Consider the following 20,488-nt stretch of genomic DNA (forward strand, 5'->3'; position numbering starts at 1 on the left):
CAGACGAATTAAGATGTAATTATGTTTTTAGACTGAATTGTAGTTCATATTTAGACATTTTTAATATCTGGCGCGTATGAAACTTTACACAAAAGCTAAAAGGACCTGCTGCACCCCGGTGAGAGGAAATGTTCCAAATTCACTAAATAAAAGCGAAAAGCAGCGAAACTACTTCCAGCTCCAAGTCACCATGGGCAGGCTAACACACACCAACACACACACCAACACACACCAACACACACGCAGACACACGGAGCCGATGGGAGCCGACGGGAGCGCGGGGACCCAGGGAGACAGATTGTCTTTTAATTGGTTGAAAACTGCAGAGCTTTGAGAAGAGCTGAAGGGAAAGGACACACATGCACCGCACACACACACACACACACACAGAAAACACACAATGTCCTCTGTGATAGTAAGGAGACGTAGCCAGTCCCTGCTGACTGACTGGCATAATGAGCTGAACTCCAGCCAACACAGGGAAATGTGTCTTAGTGGGTCTCTTTTGTGCTGAATGCTGGTTGGTAACCTGCTGATAGCATCGAAATGAAAGACAGAACAATGGCTGAGAGGCTCAGGGTCAGGGTGGGGTTTCCAAAATGTCTCCTGATTAGATTCTGCTGCAGCATCACTCAATCAGCCAAAGGAAACTTTTACAAAGTCTGCTAAAGGTTGAGGCTCATCACTCCTCAGATTTCTGACAGATTTACGTCTAATACCTTCACAGAGTGGGATTTTTACACGTTATCTAAAAATGAATGATGTTTAACTTCAATGTTTCAGAACATTGTTCTATATTTTAGTTGAAATTACATTTTCTTACATTTATTTATTCATATTTGGCATTTTAAGGTGGGACATTTATTTTATTTGTGCAGAGAATTAAATTTTTTTAAAAGTTTTCCTCCACCGGCCAGACGTTCACAAAGCTTCCACCTTTTTCCCTCAACTGAAATAATCTGTTTCCTGTCGTCTTCTTCGTGGTTTACACCAGTGCAAACCTCATCCCATCGCAAAAAAACACACCTTTTTAACAAAAAACAACTTGAATGTCTGAATGCAGCTACTGACGTCCCAACCATGACCCAGATGGTGTGACGTGAGCGTGAAGCCGAGGCGTGAGTTACCTCTTGATGGTGCGCAGCAGCGTGGATCTGGCCTCGTTGTGGAAGGTGATGATGATGGATGTTGCAGGAAGATCTGAGTCGTAGTGAAGAGCGCTGCACCTGCCAGCAGAGAGAGTAATGAACATGACATCTGATCTATTGATCCTGGGAGGAGTGTGTCATGTGCTACAGCTGTAACAAGTCACGCAGGGATCAATGAGTTATTGTTCTGAGATTTGCGCTCGACACGCTCAAATGAGCCGAGATGTTTAAGCTATTAATGCAGCTGAGATGCAGCAGCAACGGCACAAAACCTGCTGAACACGGATTTAAGATTCATTTAACCTGAAAACACAGAAAACAGTCAGTTAGCGTCATTATTGATGAGATGCTGCTTTATTCTCATTTAGGTCTGAATGCTTAAGGATACTTATCACACACACACACTCACACACACCAGCCAGCGATCAGTCCAGACCTGTTATAAATGAATTATAGATGATCCCCAAGACGCTCATTAAAATACTCCACATAATGGTGTGTGTGTGTGTAGAGGTGTGTGATGTGTTCGCTGGGTCAGCAGCCTTTTCTTCTCAAAGACCACACACATCCACACACACACACACACACCCTCACACACACATCCAGTATAATGAGAGGACTGGCCTTTACCTATCAGATTGATGGATTGGTGACATTTTCCAACAGCAGCAGTGAGCCTGCTCTGCTCTGGCCTTCATGTTTCTTTAAAAAGCTCACCTTCCTCACATCTATAAAACTAAACACATCAAGACAGCTTGATGGATGGCTTTCAGATGCATCTTATTTATTATCAGCACATTTTCATGCATGAGCCGCTGAGATGAGAAACTAAAAAACTGTTGGTGAAGTTATTCTGATGAACAGCAAAGTGAAGTGAGATTTTAACCACCAAAATAAACAGAAAATGGATTATATTCTGTGTACATTTTCTTTAATCATCATTTTCCAAGCACAAAGTTTAGAGTTGGTTTTGAAATCCAAGCACATTTCTCAGCTTTGAGCCAGATAAAGACATGAGCTTTCAGATTGTCGCTCCGTCAAAAGGCCACATATCTTCTGATTAAACATCTGAAATGAGATGACAGAGAAAATGCTGATCGCAACTCAACATTCAGTTCATTTTAATGGTGCATCAAGATTCGTGTCTCCTTTTAAACATATCAAAGCAGATGGTTCTAAGTCAGAGCTTGTGTTTTTATGATCTTTTCTGTATCAAGAATTTATTAATGAGCACTTGACCAAGAAGAATGCTGACATCGCCAGAAAGGCTCGGTTTCTGAGAAAACAAGGAAGGATCCAATCAACATGGACAACAAATTGTAAGGTTTTTGTTAAACTTAATGGAACTCCAGAGGAGGCAAAGGTTCTGGTTGTTCGGGACATCGCTGACCTGGATAAGTACAACTAAATGCTTTGCGTTATATCTGGGATCTCAGGTGATTGCACATGACACTCAATTAATATGTCTCAGTTAAACAACATGTTGTCCTCAACATCTATGGACACAACATTAACACCTTTAACTAAAGCTGATTACCCGGAACTGAAAACTTTTGACTATACTGAATATAAGAGTCAGGACAAGGAAAAGGATTTGGACCCAGAAAACAACTTTTTCTATAACATTGAGAATAACTGTTGCTACTATTCGACTCAGCAATACAATATAACAGTTAATGCAGATAATAAATTCTCCATAATACATTTCAACAGCAGAAGCTTATATGCGAACTTTAACCACATCAAGGACTGTTTAAGCCAATTTAAACAACCTTTTAGTGTCATTACTATCTCTGAAACCTGGCTTACTTCTAACAAGGGAGCCGATTTTGAATTAGATGGTTATGAATTTAGTTATATTAATAGAGACGGAAAGATTGGTGGAGGAGTAGCTGTATATGTGGACAGCAGTTTTAGATTTAAGCAAATTGAAAACATGACTAATGTGGTTAAAGATCTTTTTGAATGTTTAACAGTTGAAATATATATGGAAAAAAATAAGAATGTAATTGTTAGCTGTATATATAGGACTCCTGGTTCTAACATGAACCTCTTCACAGAATGGTTTGAGAAAACATATACAGCTATAACTTCAAAGAACTACTTTATTTGTGGGGACTTTAATATTGATCTGCTGAATGTCAACAATCACAAATTGACTGAAGAGTTTATTAATACTACATGTAGTCTGAGCCTTTTCCCTCAAATTACGAGACCTAGCAGAATCACAACCAATAGAGCTACATTAATAGATAACATATTTACAAATTTAATAGACAACACAATAAGCGGATTGTTAGTTCATGACATCAGTGATCATTTACCTGTTTTTGTTGTTTGTGACATTGGGCACATGAAAGTCAAGACTAAACATAATCCAATTATTAAAAGGTTAAGGACGGAAAAATCGATAAATGTATTTAAAGATGAATTATCTAAACAAAACTGGGAGTCAGTATTAAAAGAAAATGACATGGATAAAGCATATGATAATTTTCTGAATATTTTTAAATCATTATATGAGAAAAATTGTCCGAATGTAGAGTCTATTTCTGCAAATAAATATTCTGAAACTCCATGGATCACAAAGGGATTGCAAAATGCCTGTAAAAAAAAGAATAAGTTATATAGAGACTTCATAAGGCATAGATCCACTGGGGCAGAAAATAAATACAAGAAATATAAGAACAAATTGACTGCTGTTTTACGAATAGCAAAACAAGATTATTATAGTAAACAGTTGGACAGAAATAAAAAAAATATTAAAGGTATCTGGAATATTTTAAACAGTGTTATTAGAAAAAAATCCAAACATGTTAGTTATCCACAATACTTCACAAACAATGGAGATAAACATTTAAATAACATGGAAGAGATAGTTCATAATTTTAATAAATACTTTGTAAGTGTGGGCCCTAAATTGGCTGAGGAAATCCCACAGCCCACAGGACATGAAATACTAAATGATGTATTAGTTAGAAATCCAGATTCCATGTTTCTTACAGCAGTGGAGGAAAATGAGATCATAGATATAGTACATAAATGTGAAAATAAAAGGTCAACTGATTATGACGGTATTGATATGTTAATAATTAAGAAGGTGATTGTGGAAATTATTCAACCACTAACATATATCTGTAACCTGTCAATTCAAACAGGAATATTTCCACAAAAAATGAAAATTGCGAAAGTCATCCCACTACATAAATCTGGGAATAGACATGATTTCACAAATTACAGGCCTGTTTCATTACTTCCACAATTTTCCAAAATTGTGGAAAAAATATTTGTTGTTAGATTAGAAAGATTTATTAGTAAACATCATCTACTGTCTGAAAGTCAGTATGGATTTAGGCCACAAAGATCCACAGCGATGGCAGTTCTGCATTTAATAGAAGAGGTGACCAGTGCATTAGATAAAAAGAAACATGCTGTTGGGGTGTTTATTGATTTAAAAAAAGCATTTGATACAATTGATCATGACATACTCCTCAGAAAACTTGAGTGTTATGGTCTAAGAGGAGTAGTGTTGCATTGGATGAAAAGTTATCTCAGCAATAGGCAACAATTTGTGCAGTTGGGTGATGTCCAGTCCTCATGCATGGACATTGTTTGTGGTGTTCCCCAGGGATCAGTATTGGGGCCAAAATTGTTTATTTGTATATAAATGATATATGTAAGGTCTCCAAGAGACTTAACTTTGTACTATTCGCTGATGATACAAACATATTTGGTACGGGTGAAAATTTACGACAGTTGTTGCTTGAAATGAATTTAGAGTTATATAAACTGAAAGAGTGGTTTAAAATTAACAAATTGTCGCTAAATTTAGATAAAACAAAGTTTATGTTGTTCGGTAAGTGTAAAGAGCAGAGTGATTTACAAATAAAAATTGATAATATCACTGTGGAGAGAGTGACTGAAATTCGGTTTTTGGGAGTAATGATTCAAAATAAGATCTGTTGGAAACCTCACATAAAATATGTCCAATCTAAAATTGTAAGAAGTATTGCAGTTCTTTCTAATGCCAGAAAATATTTCAACTACTCTGCCCTATATATTATGTACTGTTCACTTATCTTACCATATCTATGTTACTGTGTGGAAATTTGGGGCAACACTTACAGAACATCACTTCAATCATTATGCACACTACAGAAAAGAGCCATCCGTTTAGTTCATAACGTTGATTTTTATTGTCATACCCACAATCTATTCATAGATTCTTATATACTGAAACTCACTGACTTGGTAGAGTTTCAAACTGCACAGATTATGTTTAAAGTCAGAAAGAAAATATTACCAGAAAATATTCAAAAATTATTTTCTGATAGAGTGGGGGGATATGACTATAGAGAAAACCTCAATTTCAGAACTTTGAAGGCTCGAACAACAATGAAAATAATGTGCATTTCTGGTGTTGGTGTGAAGATCTGGAATAAACTCTCTAAAGAGCTGAAGCAAAGTCCAAGCATGAGATATTTTAAGAAAGGTCTCAAAATAGCTATTATTCAAAGGTATAAGGAAGAACAAGGGAGATAATCCTGGCTGGGAATTAAAACTCTAAGTATGATTTCATCAAGTGGGTGCAGGTCTGTACAGGTGTGGGTAAATGTATAAAGGTATGTAAATAGTTGTGTATTTTGTATATAAGCAGATGGGTGTGTATATGGGTGTATGTATGTATATGTGTATAGATGTATGTATATGGGTGTATGTATGTATATGTGTATAGGTGTATGTATATGTGAATATGTATATATGTATGTGTACAAATGTGTATGTGTGTGTATGCAGTACTTTCATTTGGCTGTGGAAATATTACTACAATTATTATTTCATTTTGTCAGGAAGGATACTGGAAACTGAAAATAATGTGATAAATTACAGCTGGAAAAGGGGTCTGATTATATAAGTTATACTTCTTCATACTCCTTTTCAGACTCATAATCACCGATGTGATGTGTCTTCAAGAAATTTATTATGTACTTTGTGTTTGTTCTACATTGCCGGTGAAAGGTTTGTCTGAAATAAATTACTAAATTACTAAATTACTAAAAATTACTAAAGAACCTGAAATCGTCATGTTGCAGATCTTCATTTGAAGCTGGTGTTTCACATCTCAGCTTTACTTGTATTGTATCACAGCTACAAACACGGGTTCAGCCTGCAGCAGAGGGAGCTGGAGTGTCCTAGAGGCGAACATGGCGGCTCCTCCTAAGGTAAGAACACAAGCTGAACTCCTAATTTGTTGTATTAACAGGTCGGGATCCGGCAGCAGTGGCTGCACACGGGAACCCGGCTGTGAAATAATACTATCAGCACCTCATTAACTCGCAATTTGATTTTTTTTTTCCCCCTTAGTTTGGAGGCTTAATGATTAAGTGGGGAAATAATATAGCAGGTTGCAGAAAGGAAAAGTTTCAGGACCTGGAAGAGGAGAATAAAAAAGCTCTTATCTTTATGAGCATGAAGAATGTAAAAATGGTAGAAACCTTTATTCTTCTTTATCTTTCCATTGTGGTTTTTATTCATACATTGTTATATCCAGAGCTTTGAGCTTCACTTCAGTGTGAATGTTGTTGGGTTTTATTGGGTCTCTGCAGTTCGTGGGGTTAGATAACACGTATAACTGCTAATTTTAATAGCCAGATATAGTTTGGGATCCTTTAGCATCCACAGTGGAAAATCCACAATCAGCACCAAGGACAACCCACATACGCTCTGCGTAAAAATGGGAAAATAATCTGTTTTGATTTGGAGCCGGATGTAATGATGAAAATGCTGCAATTTCTGTTAGTACAGCAAACTTTCCACCTCTTCACAGATGTTTCTGTGGAACGAAACTCCAAAATATATTCACAGATTCTTCTGTAGAGCGTTTCTAAAATATTAACAATCGATGAGCACCTTTCATTTTCCTTTCCTCTGATTGGCTGTAAGACTGTGGATGTTAGATGTCATTGTGTGTTTTAATGCATGTTGAGGAATATTTGAACTTTTAAAGTAGGCAGTCATAAGTGCAGTTAGAGACGGTTTAGTGTGGCTATGGAGCAGAGCGGTCCAGTCTGATCCAAATGGACCAGATTAGAAATGAGATCACTGGAGGAAACACTCAGGTTGAGTTGTTAGAACGAGTCAGATGGTTTGGACAGGAGGACAGAGTGTCAGTGAGTGTAAAGAAACTATTGGCAGAATTTAAAGACTGAGAGCCGAATATGAAGAAAACCCAGAGCTATGAGTGCAGTTTACAAACTGATTTGCAAGTTTTTCATATAAACATCTTTCATTTCCTTCTCGCTTTTTGTCGTTTTGCAGTCTGTCCCTTTCTCTGCATGCGAATATAAAATGTGCTGCACATATATCTGTCATATCTCCTCCCATCAAGGCGCTCTCTGCATCCACCATGCCACTATCTTCCTGTCTTCATCTCTGTTTTTTTTTTTTTTTTGCTGCAGTTGATTTATTCTGCAGTTCTACCAGAGAGGAACGATAAGAAGAAAGAGTCGTGCTGCTTTGCTTTGAGTGTGTGTATGTGTGTGCGTGTGTGTGTGTGTGTGTGTTATAGAGCAAGTGAGGACAAACGAGGCAGAGAGACAGACAGACAGAGATGTAGAGATAAAAGTTGTGCTGACAGATGACTGATGTAGGAGCTGATAACAACAAGCTGCCTTATTCCCAGAGTGTGTGTTCAGGCGTGTGCATGCAAGCATTTGTGTCTGCGTGTGTTTATGTGAGCCAAACTAAGGATGCGGCAAAGCTTCGGAGACCACACACACACACACACGCACACACACACACACACACACACACACACACACACACACACACACACACACACACGAGCGGGCACACACGCATGCACACACGCATGCACACACGAGCGGGCACACACGTAATGCAAAGAAAAGAAGAAATTGGAAAAATATGAAAACAAATGACCTGGAGACGGACAGACAGACGAGTTAATGACAGAAAACAAGGTAAGAAAAGACAGGAGACTAATGGGAAAGGAAACAGAAAGAGGATTAGAAGAAGGAAAAAAGGATGGAGAGAAAGAAGAAGGTAAGGATGCACTTTAAGAGAGAAGTGCAGTAAAAAAGGACTAAAGATTAATCCAGATATATGAGAGGAGGAAGAATGACAGAACAGGATGGAAAATGGAAAAACAAGAGAAGGAGGAATATAAAAAAACACAAAGAGACAAAACTCAGAAGGAATACAAAAATCAGAAAACCAAAAAAAACCCAAAATGCCACAAACAAAGAAAACAAGTGGAAAAACGATGTAATACAAAAAAACGTAGAAACAAAAGAAAAAAATTAAAAAGATTAAAAATAACTAGCTTACAAGAGAAATCTTTAAAAATATGTCAAAGAAAAGTGTCAACTGGACAAGAAAAGAAGTCGATCAACAGCTAAAAAAACAAGTTTCATCATAAAACTACAAGAATCTGTTACTTTAACTTCTCATCAATCCCTCACAGTTTCACCACAGATAAACATGCTAACAGCTGTTAGCGACACAATGACACTGCTGATTGATTGAAGCTTAAAGGTTTAATAAACTGACAGATAAAGAAGCATAAAACCTGCTAAGGAAAGCAGAGAGTTAGATTTTAGGACCAGACTGTTTGTTTTTCATCAAGCTTGTTGGATTTTTTGTGAAATGATTATGAACATTTCTACAATATTTAATAACAAAAAGGAAGGAATGAGTTGGCTAGTTTCTCCATTGCTAAATATTTTAATTAAAAAAAAGGACATGGTAAAATCAGGAGCATCTGGTTTTGTACCCTACAAGTTAGATTTAAAATCTTACAAAAAGTGGGCGCTTATGTTTTCTATAAATACTTAAAACTGTTAACTTTCAGTTTTAGCAAAACCTAAAAAGGACAGAGACTTTGCAGAAACTGTATTTTAAAACTATTGATGTGCAGAAAAGCTACAGGTTTTATTCTGGATCTCATGTAAACTTTGATGTTGTGTTTGGTAGATGCATGGACTGAGCAGAAAATAATAGATGGATGGTTAGATTGAAGCAGATCAGTGATATTCTAACCATTACTATAAATGAAAGAATTAAAAAATGAGATAAAACTGAGGAATTAAAAAAAAAGTAAACGTTTTTGAATTGTAAGAGAGAAAAGTGAAGGAAAACATCGGAGCAAAGCGACGCTGCTGAGCTTTTGAGTCGTCCATACATGATGTGCTGAACCATTTCAGACGTAGACGGAGTGTGTGTGCAGATTGGATCATCAAAGTTCAGCTGGAGGTGAGATAAACAGATGAAAGGAAAGGTCAAAGTACACACACACACACACACACACACACGCACACACACACACACACACACACACACACACACACACACACACACACACACACACACACACACACAGATTTTTCTCTCTGCGGGCAGCAGCAGCCGACCTGTCAAAGTGTGTGTTCGTGCTGAAAAATACTAATGGCCACTGATGTAGCCCTGAGATACTGCCAGACATACACACACCTATACACACACACACACACACGCACGCACGCACACACACACACACACACCTACAGCCTCTGATTAACACCTCAAACACATTGTCTTTCTGTTCTTCACTCGTTCTGCCTCTCAGCCTTTTTCTCTCCGTTTCTCCTCTCCGTCCTTCTCTGAAGTCGTTTCTGCTTCAGTCTGAATCTTTTCATGGTCTCTTTTCAGAACTTGCAGAAAATGATGGTTACCATTTTATTTTTAATTTTGTCTGTCCCGTCCTTCGTCCATCATTCTCTCTTTTTAACCCAGAGAAGAAGACGTGTGTGTTGGGTCACCTTGTGTTTTTGTGGGATTATTTATATTTTTTTATTTTTGCCGTACTTGAACTGATTCCCAGTTAGAGAAGATTGTGTCAGTCTGGGCTGGTTTTGGTCGTACAGCCGGGTGAGTCGCCACAAAAATCTGTCAGTGTGAGAGGAGGTGAAGGCAGGAAACTGTAAATCTGAGAGGGGAAATGACATCACCTGACCCGATCCGACCTAAGTCTCAGTCCAACAAACATGTTTGGACTTTTTGAAGCAGAACTGGACACAGAGATGCAAAAACAAACTTTTTAAAACAACACTTTTTTGTAACAGCACAGCATTACGAATATAAACGCAAAACAGTTTGGATAATACCAGCGATAACCTGATTACAATCAATCATTTCTAAAAACAAGCAAGAATTTGAATATATATGAGCCTAAAATATAGTAAATAACGACTGAAATTCATCAAACAATTTCCATTGAATATAAAGATAATGGGACTTAATTAAATATCCATCCATTTTCTTACACCCTTGTCCCTCAGTGGGGTCAGGAGGTGCTGCTGCCTCTCCAGCTAACGTTCCAGGTGAGAGGCGGGGTCACCTGGACAGGTCGCCAGGCTGTCACAGGGCAACACAGAGACACACAACCATGCACACACACACTCACACCTAGGGACAATTTAGACAGACCAATTAACCTGACAGTCATGTTTTTGGACTGTGGGAGGAAACCGGAGTACCTGGAGAAAACCCACCATGCACAGGGAGAACATGGAGACTCCATGCAGAAAGACCGGGGCCGGGAATCGAACCCAGAACCTTCTTGCTGCAAGGCAACAGCTCTACCAACTGCTTCACTGTGCAGCCACTTAATTAAATAAATAAAAAATAATAACCTGCATGAAAAATAAACCTATTTTTGACTGATCCAGTCCAAATAACATTTTTAGATTACACACACTGTCAATTTCTAAAAACACATCGACAGTAACACCAACCTCACAATCTCAAATAAATGTTCCAGCAATTCAACGTCAGTATAACAAAGAACACAGTCAACACTCTAATTCACCTGTAAGCATGTTTTAAGTTTCATCTCATTCATTTTATACGGGAATGGAACAAAAACAGTCAGTCATTGAATTAATGGAGATCATATTGGAAAATGACAGCCCTAAATGTTTTTATTGTTCTGATTAAATATAATTACACATGTAGTTACTTTGAATTCATCAGAAAATAAAAAAATCATAAGATTACCGCCATTTATGCATCAAAGTATTTCATCCTCAACTTTTACCCAATTTTTTAAAAATAAATTTAAAAAGTACATAAAACAATAAGTTTATGGACTACAAACTGTGGGAGTTTTTAATTTTAATGCATTTCATGAATACTACACAGTAAAAATGCCAGTGTTGAATTAACACCCAAAAGTGTATATATGTGTCCAAGTCAGCTGGTGTTAAAGTAACACTTTTGAAAGTGTTAAAAGGTTGACACCCATTTTTTCGTTAAATTAACATTGGTCTATAACACTGAAATGGGTTTAAGAAAAGTTAAACTTTCCATGTCTGTGTATTGTTTTGAATATTTTCCACTGGATTTGATTGATATTGGCACTTTGTGGGTCAATTATTTACTTTTTTAACACTGTGATCAACACAGTGTGATCAACACTACACTGGTGTTATTTTTAATATATTTTAACACCAGCACCGGTGTAAATGTTAATGTGACACTCTGTATTGTTGAATTTAACACCAGCTGACTTGGACACATGTAGACACTTTTGGGTGTTAATTCAACACTGGCATTTTTACTGTGTATCTTTGCTGATTGCTGAACTTTGAAGACTCTCTAATTTTACTCTGAATCACTTTAGGTTGATATTTGGCTTAAAGTTTTGTCTTTTTCTGTCTTCTTCTAAAATGAAATAAAATCAAAATATCCCCGGTGGCTCTTTCTCTCCTTTCCAGTAATACTTACAGCAATAAAATCCAGAACAGGATATTTTAACAAGATGAAGTCTCTTTGGAAATATCCACCACTTTGATGTAGCTTGAAAGCCACCAGATGTTTCCTCTTCACTTCTCCCAGAGCTGATTTCTACCTGGATGCTGACGCTCACAGCTCAGAGGAGAAAAACCTCAATATTCCTCCAACCAACAATCCAGGGATCCAAAATTAATGGGACTATTTTATGCCAATTCCACTTCCTGCGCTCAGGTCACTTTGATCTTCCTGCTAGAATCGTCTCAGTCCACCACTCCGGCATCAACATGAAAGTCAAATCAAACGCTTCCCCCGACTTTGAAACTTCCCCATCTTAACTTCTGCTTTTAATAAAAACTGTTTTCTCTCATGTTCTTTGTTAAATTCACTCTTTATTTAAGATTAATCTGTAATTTTACCTCTGATACATGCATCAAATGATTTCATTTCATTGACTTTAACTCTCTAGCTCCATACATTGCTGCCGTGTTTCAGTGTGATGAAACGCTCGAAGCTGCAGAAACCAAAAAGATCAAACATTTGGATTTTCATGAGGGCTTCATGACCCAAACTGTCGATCTTGTGTAATGCATGAACTCTAAATTGAGTTGCAAACTACAGAAAATGATTTCCTTATATCTTTGCATTTCCTTCTCACTTGATTTGAAACATATGTTTGAGGTTTGACATGATTTTACAAGCAGTTCTTGGGAAAATTATTGGGACTTTTTCAAATAATCAATCAAATGAAACTTGGAACAGGGGCTGCACAGTGGCGCAGTTGGTAGAGCTGTTGTCTTGCAGCAAGAAGGTTCTGGGTTCGATTCCCGGCCCCGGTCTTTCTGCATGGAGTCTCCATGTTCTCCCTGTGCATGGTGTGGTGGGTTTTCTCCAGGTATTCCGGTTTCCTCCCACAGTCCAAAAACACGACTGTCAGGTTAATTGGTCTCTCTAAATTGCCCCTAGGTGTGAGTGTGTGTGTGCATGGTTGTGTGTCTCTGTGTTGCCCTGCGACAGACTGGCGACCTGTCCAGGTGACCCCGCCTCTCGCCCGGTACGCTAGCTGGAGAGGCACCAGCACCTCCTGACCCCACTGAGGGACAAGGTTGTAAGAAAATGGATGGATGGATGAAACTTGGAACAGAAGCATGAGGAAAATGAGACGTGAAGCACAGATAGAGGGACAAACAGTGAAACGTAAGAATCCAACAATAAACAAAAGAAACCAGTAAGTGATAATGATGAGTTAATCAGAGGAAATAAGGAAAATGTATGGAAAAATGCAAGGAGGGAAATAAAGTTAATTAGCACAAGGAAGATGAACCGAGACTCAAAGAAACTACAAATCAAGAGAAAAAGTTCAGCACTGATCTAAAAGGACTAAACACAACAGAAAAAGAACAAACTATGAAACACCATTAGAGCAATAAATGATACAGAGAACCGAATGGAAAATGGCAAAACCTATTGGGAATAAATAAACCACAACAAAATGATCAAACATATGAGGAAACACAAAAACACACCAGACATGCCTTCAGTCTCAAAGTTCACTTTTGAACAAAGAAAGAGGATTGTAAACACTTCCTAAACTCGATACCGTGAGGTTAGATGTGCTGCCGTAGGTGTGTTGGCAGTACAGTTGGGATCCGTGTCGTTTTAATCCAAATCAAGAAGCAGCACGGCTGCTGAAGTGAGATATTTTGTTAAGCTTTTCACCCCTGGCCTTTCTTTCTCTGTCCACTATCTTTCACTTTTATTCAGGTGTTCACAGAGGAGATGATGGCCTAGTTCTGGCTGGTCGAGCAAAATCCATTTACATATTTATATAAGCCGACTCACTAATGCACACAATGGCTGTGAATGAGGGAGCAGGGGGATTTCTGTCCCACTGAAGGGGAGAGAGGGGACGACAGAAAGAAGAAACAGCCAGGGACAGTTGATAATAGCTCATTTCTTCTCTTACTGGAAAATTCCATTAGGGAAAATTTCCGAGTCAATGACTCCAATGAATGAATAGTTTAAATGAATGGTTTCTGTGGACTCGACTATTTTAATTGAAGCAGGTTAAATCCCTAAAAAGCTTTAAGGGCTCCGGGAGATTCAGAGAATTTAAATAATTAAATAAAAAAACAGATTAAGAGCTGCCTCCCAATTTTACACTTTTTTTATTTTAAACATTTTTCACTGCACTTATAAAAAAATAAAAATACTGCAGTATAGATTATCAATATCTAGTGCCCTATTGATATTGATGTTCTATTATTTCTCCATTTAATTGCAGTTTATGGTTTTATATTGGCCAGATCTCGTAAAGAATAAGTTAAATTAATGCATCACTGGATCATGTGCAAATATATATGGATCCTGGAGGCTTTTTACTTATGTAGCTGGGTCTTTAACCAAACAAATATATCCACCACATCATTTAAAAACTATTAATAACACTAAGCATCAGCTTCAGAAAAGTTTCCGTCCACATGAACCCGCATAAAAATGCCTCCTAGCGTTGATTTACACATGCCAGACCCATAGGGGGCGGTGTAGCACAAAGCTAAAACCTGTCAGCCAATCAGATTGCTTCAAAACAACCAGAACTTCCTGTTGGGAATCAAACATGGCGCCACGAGGTTCATTTATGTCAAAGAGGTTGGCTGAGTTTTAGTGCAGCAGCTTTTTCTGCTTTAGCTTCACTGAAATCTGCATTTATCTCGTTTTTTATTCCAAACTGAAACATTTTCTCGAGTTTTAAACTAGAAAAATAAAACTGGCATAGAGTTTGTTCTCTCCATGAATGCAGTTCTTGGCCTTGTGTGTGAATGGTGTGTCTCCATGTTGCCATGTATTGGACTGGTAACCAGTCCATACTGTAAATCAACCAGTGCACAGATAAGTGGTTATAGAAATGGATGGAATTTAATTTTCAATCTCTCTTTTTGTTTAGCAGTTTTCACCTTTGAGCTCTTTCTGCTGCAGGGAAGCATCAGGTCTTGTTGAGCAGCAGTGATACACTCTGCTTCTGATGTTACCGCAACTTAACAAGATCTCAGGGGCAAAACCCAACTAAACATTTGATAACCTTTTTTCTCTGATCATTTTCTTCTCTGGTCCAAACTAAGCACAAAGCCTTGCAAAGCCTTAAATACAAATCACACAATGTGTTGGTTTCTAGACGATCTATTGCCTGTTTGTCCAAAAGCAACCTGATAAGCAGCACTGCTATCACTAAGACAGAAAGTTCAGTTCTTTCCCAAAGAAAATCAATGCAGTTGGAGACCCAATCTGTGTTTGTGTCCCAGCGACAGACTGAGCAGCGTTCAAACGCCTAACAGCAGAACAGAAATACACGACAACACCAAGCAAACAGTGGAACATGCGTCTTCTACCTCAGGTTTTCTCAAAGTCTGGACACAAACTACAACAACAACATCCTGTCTGCTCTCATCAGCCAGAGAAGAGACAGCAGATGTGACAGGTTCTCTCATCTGTAGGGAAAGCAGGACGGCGGCAGGTCGCCGTGTCTGGACGGTCAGTTTGGGACCAGAAACGAGAATCTGGAAGCAGACGGCTGGGTTGCCATGATTTTGCAAATGAAAGGGTCTTAGTTTGGATTTACACGCTCCGTCCGCTCCTTATCAGAGCCGTGTGTTATTCCCTCTCATCTGTGTGAAACTGGGCCAAGTAAACACACTTGAGCGCTGACTCTGATCTGATCCATTTATAGACGTTTCCCCAACAGACAGACGGCGCTTCTCCTTCCAGGAAATTATCACCATTTTCACTTGTTTAAATAATCATTAACAGAAGGAGTTAGGATATTTTTGTCACCATTTGGGTTTTTTTTTAGGGAGAGAGAGGGCGAGGTTGTCACATATGAAGCATCTTGGCAGTGACTTCTGCAGGGGACCGTCTCTGCAGACTTTAACACCCACATGATGGGGAGACTGCCATCTAAATTTGGTTTCTAGAACAGGCACTTCAATAAGAAGAAGTGACATGACTGCTCATGAGGATTGGTATCCAAAGGTGGAGCTAAAAAAAAAAAAAGACATGAAAGGAGGATGTTTTTTAACCCAAAAGAAATGATTTTTTAAAACCGCCCTGCTCCTGGCTCCTTGTTAGAGCGGCTGCGTTCTCCCAGCGGAGGGACGAGACCCGTGTTTTCCACAGTTTTTTTGGAAGTGTTTGAAAAACATGAGGCTGGAGCTGCTGGGAGAGAAGCTTCACCCGGTGCTGCTTATGTATTCATGCTCTCCCAGTTCCACCAGCGTCTGGTGCCGTGCAGCCTGAGCTCATGCAGAGGTATTTGCTCTGGTGTGGAAACATTTCTGCTTGCATTTGCAGATCGTCGCCTATGCACATAAACTCAGCAAATCCTTTTTTTTTTATATAAATGAAGGTATATTTGTGCAGATGTGTGTGTAATTGGGGAGGTATTGATCCATTTAGTGAAGTGCAGAACTGAAACAACAGGAATAATATTCATTTTTAAAGCTTGGATCCATAAAGGAAAACAGTCACTCAGCAATGCAACATGCAGATGTTTTCAGACTGACGTGTTCTCGCTGTGATCTGTTTTTTCTCCTCTGTCTCTTGTGGGAGGCAGCGATCTAGTTAGCCGTCTCTTTTCTCCTCTGTTTCATATTGTTATGTAGCGAAGCGCTTTGAAGAAACTTTGCAGACGGGCAGCACACGAGCGCGAAGCTGTGCCCTGACAGGAGGAAACCCAGGAGGATTGGATTCACTGGGAGAGCAGCAGAGCTGAGCTCTTTACTGAAAATAAAATCGGAGTCAGATACAAATAAGTTTAGTGTAGTGTTTACCCAGAAACAGCAAAAACAGACGTCGCAACTTCCAGCTCTTCTAGGCTACATTTTAGACATCGTTATGACACAAAGTCAAACATTTCAAATAAACTCAAGACTTAAAGTTACAATTATGGTAGTTTGAGAATGAGAACAAAATATTCTTTAAAAAGTTCTAAGATTGAAAAACAGTTGCATAAAGAATAAAGCACCAACATTAAGACTATCCAGATGGGGCTGCGCTTTTATTACAGTTCAAAGGTCAGTTATTGATCTGATTAATGACAGGCTGGCACTGATAACTGAGAATGTTGTTTTGTTGCTAAACTTTCCTTAAAATGTTTGTTAAAAGTCTGTGTCTGATCCTGTGGGAGACCAACCGGTGCATGTTAGTTGTTTTGATGATTTCTCATCGAAATTATTTTGCAAAACTGTGACAGAAATATTCTTTCTGCATCATGATTCATAGGTCCAACAACTGGCTGTTACTGCTGGTGGAAATGAAGAAGAAGACAACAGGAAGTGGAAGGTGGATGATGGCGCTGCATGTTCTTTATCGACTCATCGCATGAACACGTGTGATTTTAATCACATTCATGAAGTAACGGAAACTTTTGCTTCAACAGAAGATGAATATTAACGTTTTCCTCACATTTGTAATAGAAACACAGCTGCTGATGTCATATACTGAAGAAACAGGAACCATCAGAGAGAAACATGCAGAAGAGACTCAGATAAACCAGAGTGGATCTTCACTGTCTTCCTCTTCCTCCTCCTCTTCCTCCTCCTCTTTAGTCTACACGTGTCTTTCTGTCCAAACTTGTCCATTCCTCCTGTCATGTCTCAGTACAGAGAAATCAGCATCTAAATCTGGACGAGGCTTTGAACAATAAAGCAGATGAAAGATCTGTCACAGAAAATGTCAGAGGCGGAGCCGGTTCTGTTCTGGCTCGGTTTCACAGCCCGGCTCTGTTTCTGCTTCTATCCACTGAAGAAACTTCAGAGGCTGAGAGGATGGAGAGCGGGCGAAGGGCGAGGAAGAGTGGCGATGACAGTTTAAAGGTATATAAAACGTAGAGTGAGGGACAAAGAAAAGACATTGGCCAGAGGACGTAGAAGTGGGGTTTTTTTTAATAAGTTTGGGGTAACAAGGTGGGAGAGGAGATTGGGTAAAAGCATCAGACGAGCAAATGAAACAGGCAACAAGCTGTTATAATGACATTTTAAAATTACGTCTCAGCGGGGTAAGTGTAAATTAATGGACTCAAACTTTTCAGTACATATTTCAACTGTCAAATTACAAATATACAGAACCAAACGGTGATGAAAGAACAAAAATCACAATCTTTTCCATCTGCATTAGTCTGAAGGGAACGTAAATGATTGCAAAACATTTAGAAGGATTTCTAGATTTGTTCTGCTTTTGATTTGATTTCATCTTTATTCCTTCCAGAGAAAACTGGCTGAGATGATGTTATCTGAAGTGACTTGAAGATTCAAATTCAGTTTTTAATAAAGCAGAGCTGCAGAACCAGCTGCATCTCAGAAAAGTTATACGTTCATCCCAACATTCAGAACAGTGGACCGCGCTTATTGCAGTTCTGGATTCATGGATGTTTCTGTGGAACGTAACTCCAAGTTATTCATGGAGAACATGCATATTTTTTTATGAGTGAAAACATTTCAGAAAAAAATGAAGCTTGGGAAGCTGAAATACGTAGCCACAATGCTACTTGATGTGCTGATGTTTGCAAAACAGCCAATCCAGGAGCGGCATTCATTGTTCTTGGCTCTGATTGGCTGTACCCCCAAGAGCATCTGGGGTTTATTTAAACACCAAAAGTTAAAACTTGTGTTCTTGTTGGTTAGTAATTACGCATCATCGGGTCTCTACTGAAAAGACAAAACTGTAAGAGTTAAGAATGTCTGAAAACTCTCCTCTGTTTTGGATGGATCCACTTTAAACTTCAGAATCATCCAGGAGACAAACCGCCTCTTCGGTTCATCAGACGAAGCTTTTCCAGATGTTCCTGTTTGCTCTACCAGGAACTTAGCTCTGGTGTTACTTGTTTCTTTCTCTGCCGCTGCCTTACACCCAGCTATTTATATGCTGACTGTCCTGTGGGCCTCCTGTGTCGACCAAACATCCATTATTAGTCCCTTCTGTCTGTGCTGCAGTGCAGGAGTCTCCTGTCATTAATATATCAGAATAAATATACTGCTCAAAAAAATAAAGGGAACACTTAAACAACACAATATAACTCCAAGTAAATCAAACTTCTGTGAAATCAAACTGTCCACTTAGGAAGCAACACTGATTGACCCGACGAGGGTCCCTGTTGTCAATCAGTGTTGCTGTTGTTGTCCTCCATCCCTGCGCCACCGCCAGCTACCACCAGAGGGGGTTTCCCCAGCTCCCTTCTGACGCCCCACCCAGCGGGTGTGTCACCACGCACCTGCAGGTCATCCGATCATCACCAGGAGCTTAAGAGGAGCCACCTAACAACACTTCCTCGCCAGAGTGTTGACCTTCGCGGTAACAGAGATCAGTAAGAAAGCCTTATATTGTTAATCCTGCGTGTTCTAACGCCTCCATCTCCTCACCCCAGGTTCGATCAAGTCTGAGAGCCGGATCGAGTCCAGGACCAACCAAACCCGTCAGCTGGATCCGGGTTTCCCCGACGAGCACCATCGAGTCGGTCTTTCTCTCCCTCAGCTCCCCGGACTGACATCATTCCGACGTTTCTGCCCAGCCTCCAGTTCATAGTTTTCCCTCGCTCGAGTTCCCCTGGATTTGTTTGTAAATAAACCCTTGATCTTCAGTTTTCTCCTGAGTCTTTTGCTGCATGTGGGTTTGGAGTATTTCTAAAAACATGACAGATGCTTCCTAAGTGGACAGTTTGATTTCAAAGAAGTTTGATTTACTTGGAGTTATATTGTGTTGTTTAAATGTTCCCTTTATTTTTTTGAGCAGTGTATATTAATATTTATTCAGATCTCCTCAATGCTTTCTATAAATAAATAAGTAAAAAGTACTGTAAATGTTATTGAGAAAGTTTAACTTTTTTGCATCGTATTCATTTTTGGGAGTTTCTCTTTCCACTTTGAGCATAAACTCCACATATTGTTGTATAACATAGTTCTAACTACGGTTTGAATCAGTGATTCATTTGTAGAGTTTCACAATATTTTTAACCCTCATTAGAGATGGACTCATAAAAATATGCTAAATATTCCAAGCCGCCACCAGGATCATGATGCGAACCTGTTAGCATCGTCTTCGACCTCCATTCAGCTCTGCTGCTGCAGGAAACTCTGCCGGCCTCCAACCGCGCGTTTCCTGTTCGTGTGTCTGTGTTAGGCCTGACATACAGTAGCAGCAACTCTCAGGTTAGTTTGCTTCATGCAGGCAGGAAACCATCAGTCACTCTGTAGCCCCTGGTCCAACACACACACACACGCACACACACACACACACACACACACACACACACACACACACACACACACACACACACACACACACACACACACACACACACACACACACACACACACACACGGATGCAGTGTAGTAGATGAATGTTCGGTGGCAGGCAGAGGGAGAGGTTTTCCACATGAAGGCTTCTGTACAATGGATCTGTGGTCATTCTCCATTCCACACACACACACAAGCACACACACATGCACACACGCACACAGTATATCGATGCGAGCACACACACACACACACAGAGAAAGCGA

The 20,488-nt window shown here is 39.2% G+C and overlaps 1 protein-coding gene across 2 annotated transcripts in view; it reads right to left on the bottom strand.

Moving 5' to 3' along the window:
* Window positions 1-20,488, bottom strand: part of galnt14 (UDP-N-acetyl-alpha-D-galactosamine:polypeptide N-acetylgalactosaminyltransferase 14 (GalNAc-T14)) — a 145,991-nt gene that overhangs the window by 54,696 nt on the left and 70,807 nt on the right. For both annotated transcript variants that reach the window (XM_081602516.1, XM_081602517.1), the window contains exon 3: window positions 1,128-1,226. In XM_081602516.1, coding sequence (XP_081458642.1) covers window positions 1,128-1,226 — 99 coding nt within the window. The remainder of the gene's footprint in view (window positions 1-1,127; window positions 1,227-20,488) is intronic.

Source organism: Poecilia reticulata, chromosome 21, assembly GCF_904066995.2.
Source record: "Poecilia reticulata chromosome 21, P_reticulata-male-v2, whole genome shotgun sequence".
Classification (NCBI taxonomy): Eukaryota; Metazoa; Chordata; class Actinopteri; order Cyprinodontiformes; family Poeciliidae; genus Poecilia; species Poecilia reticulata.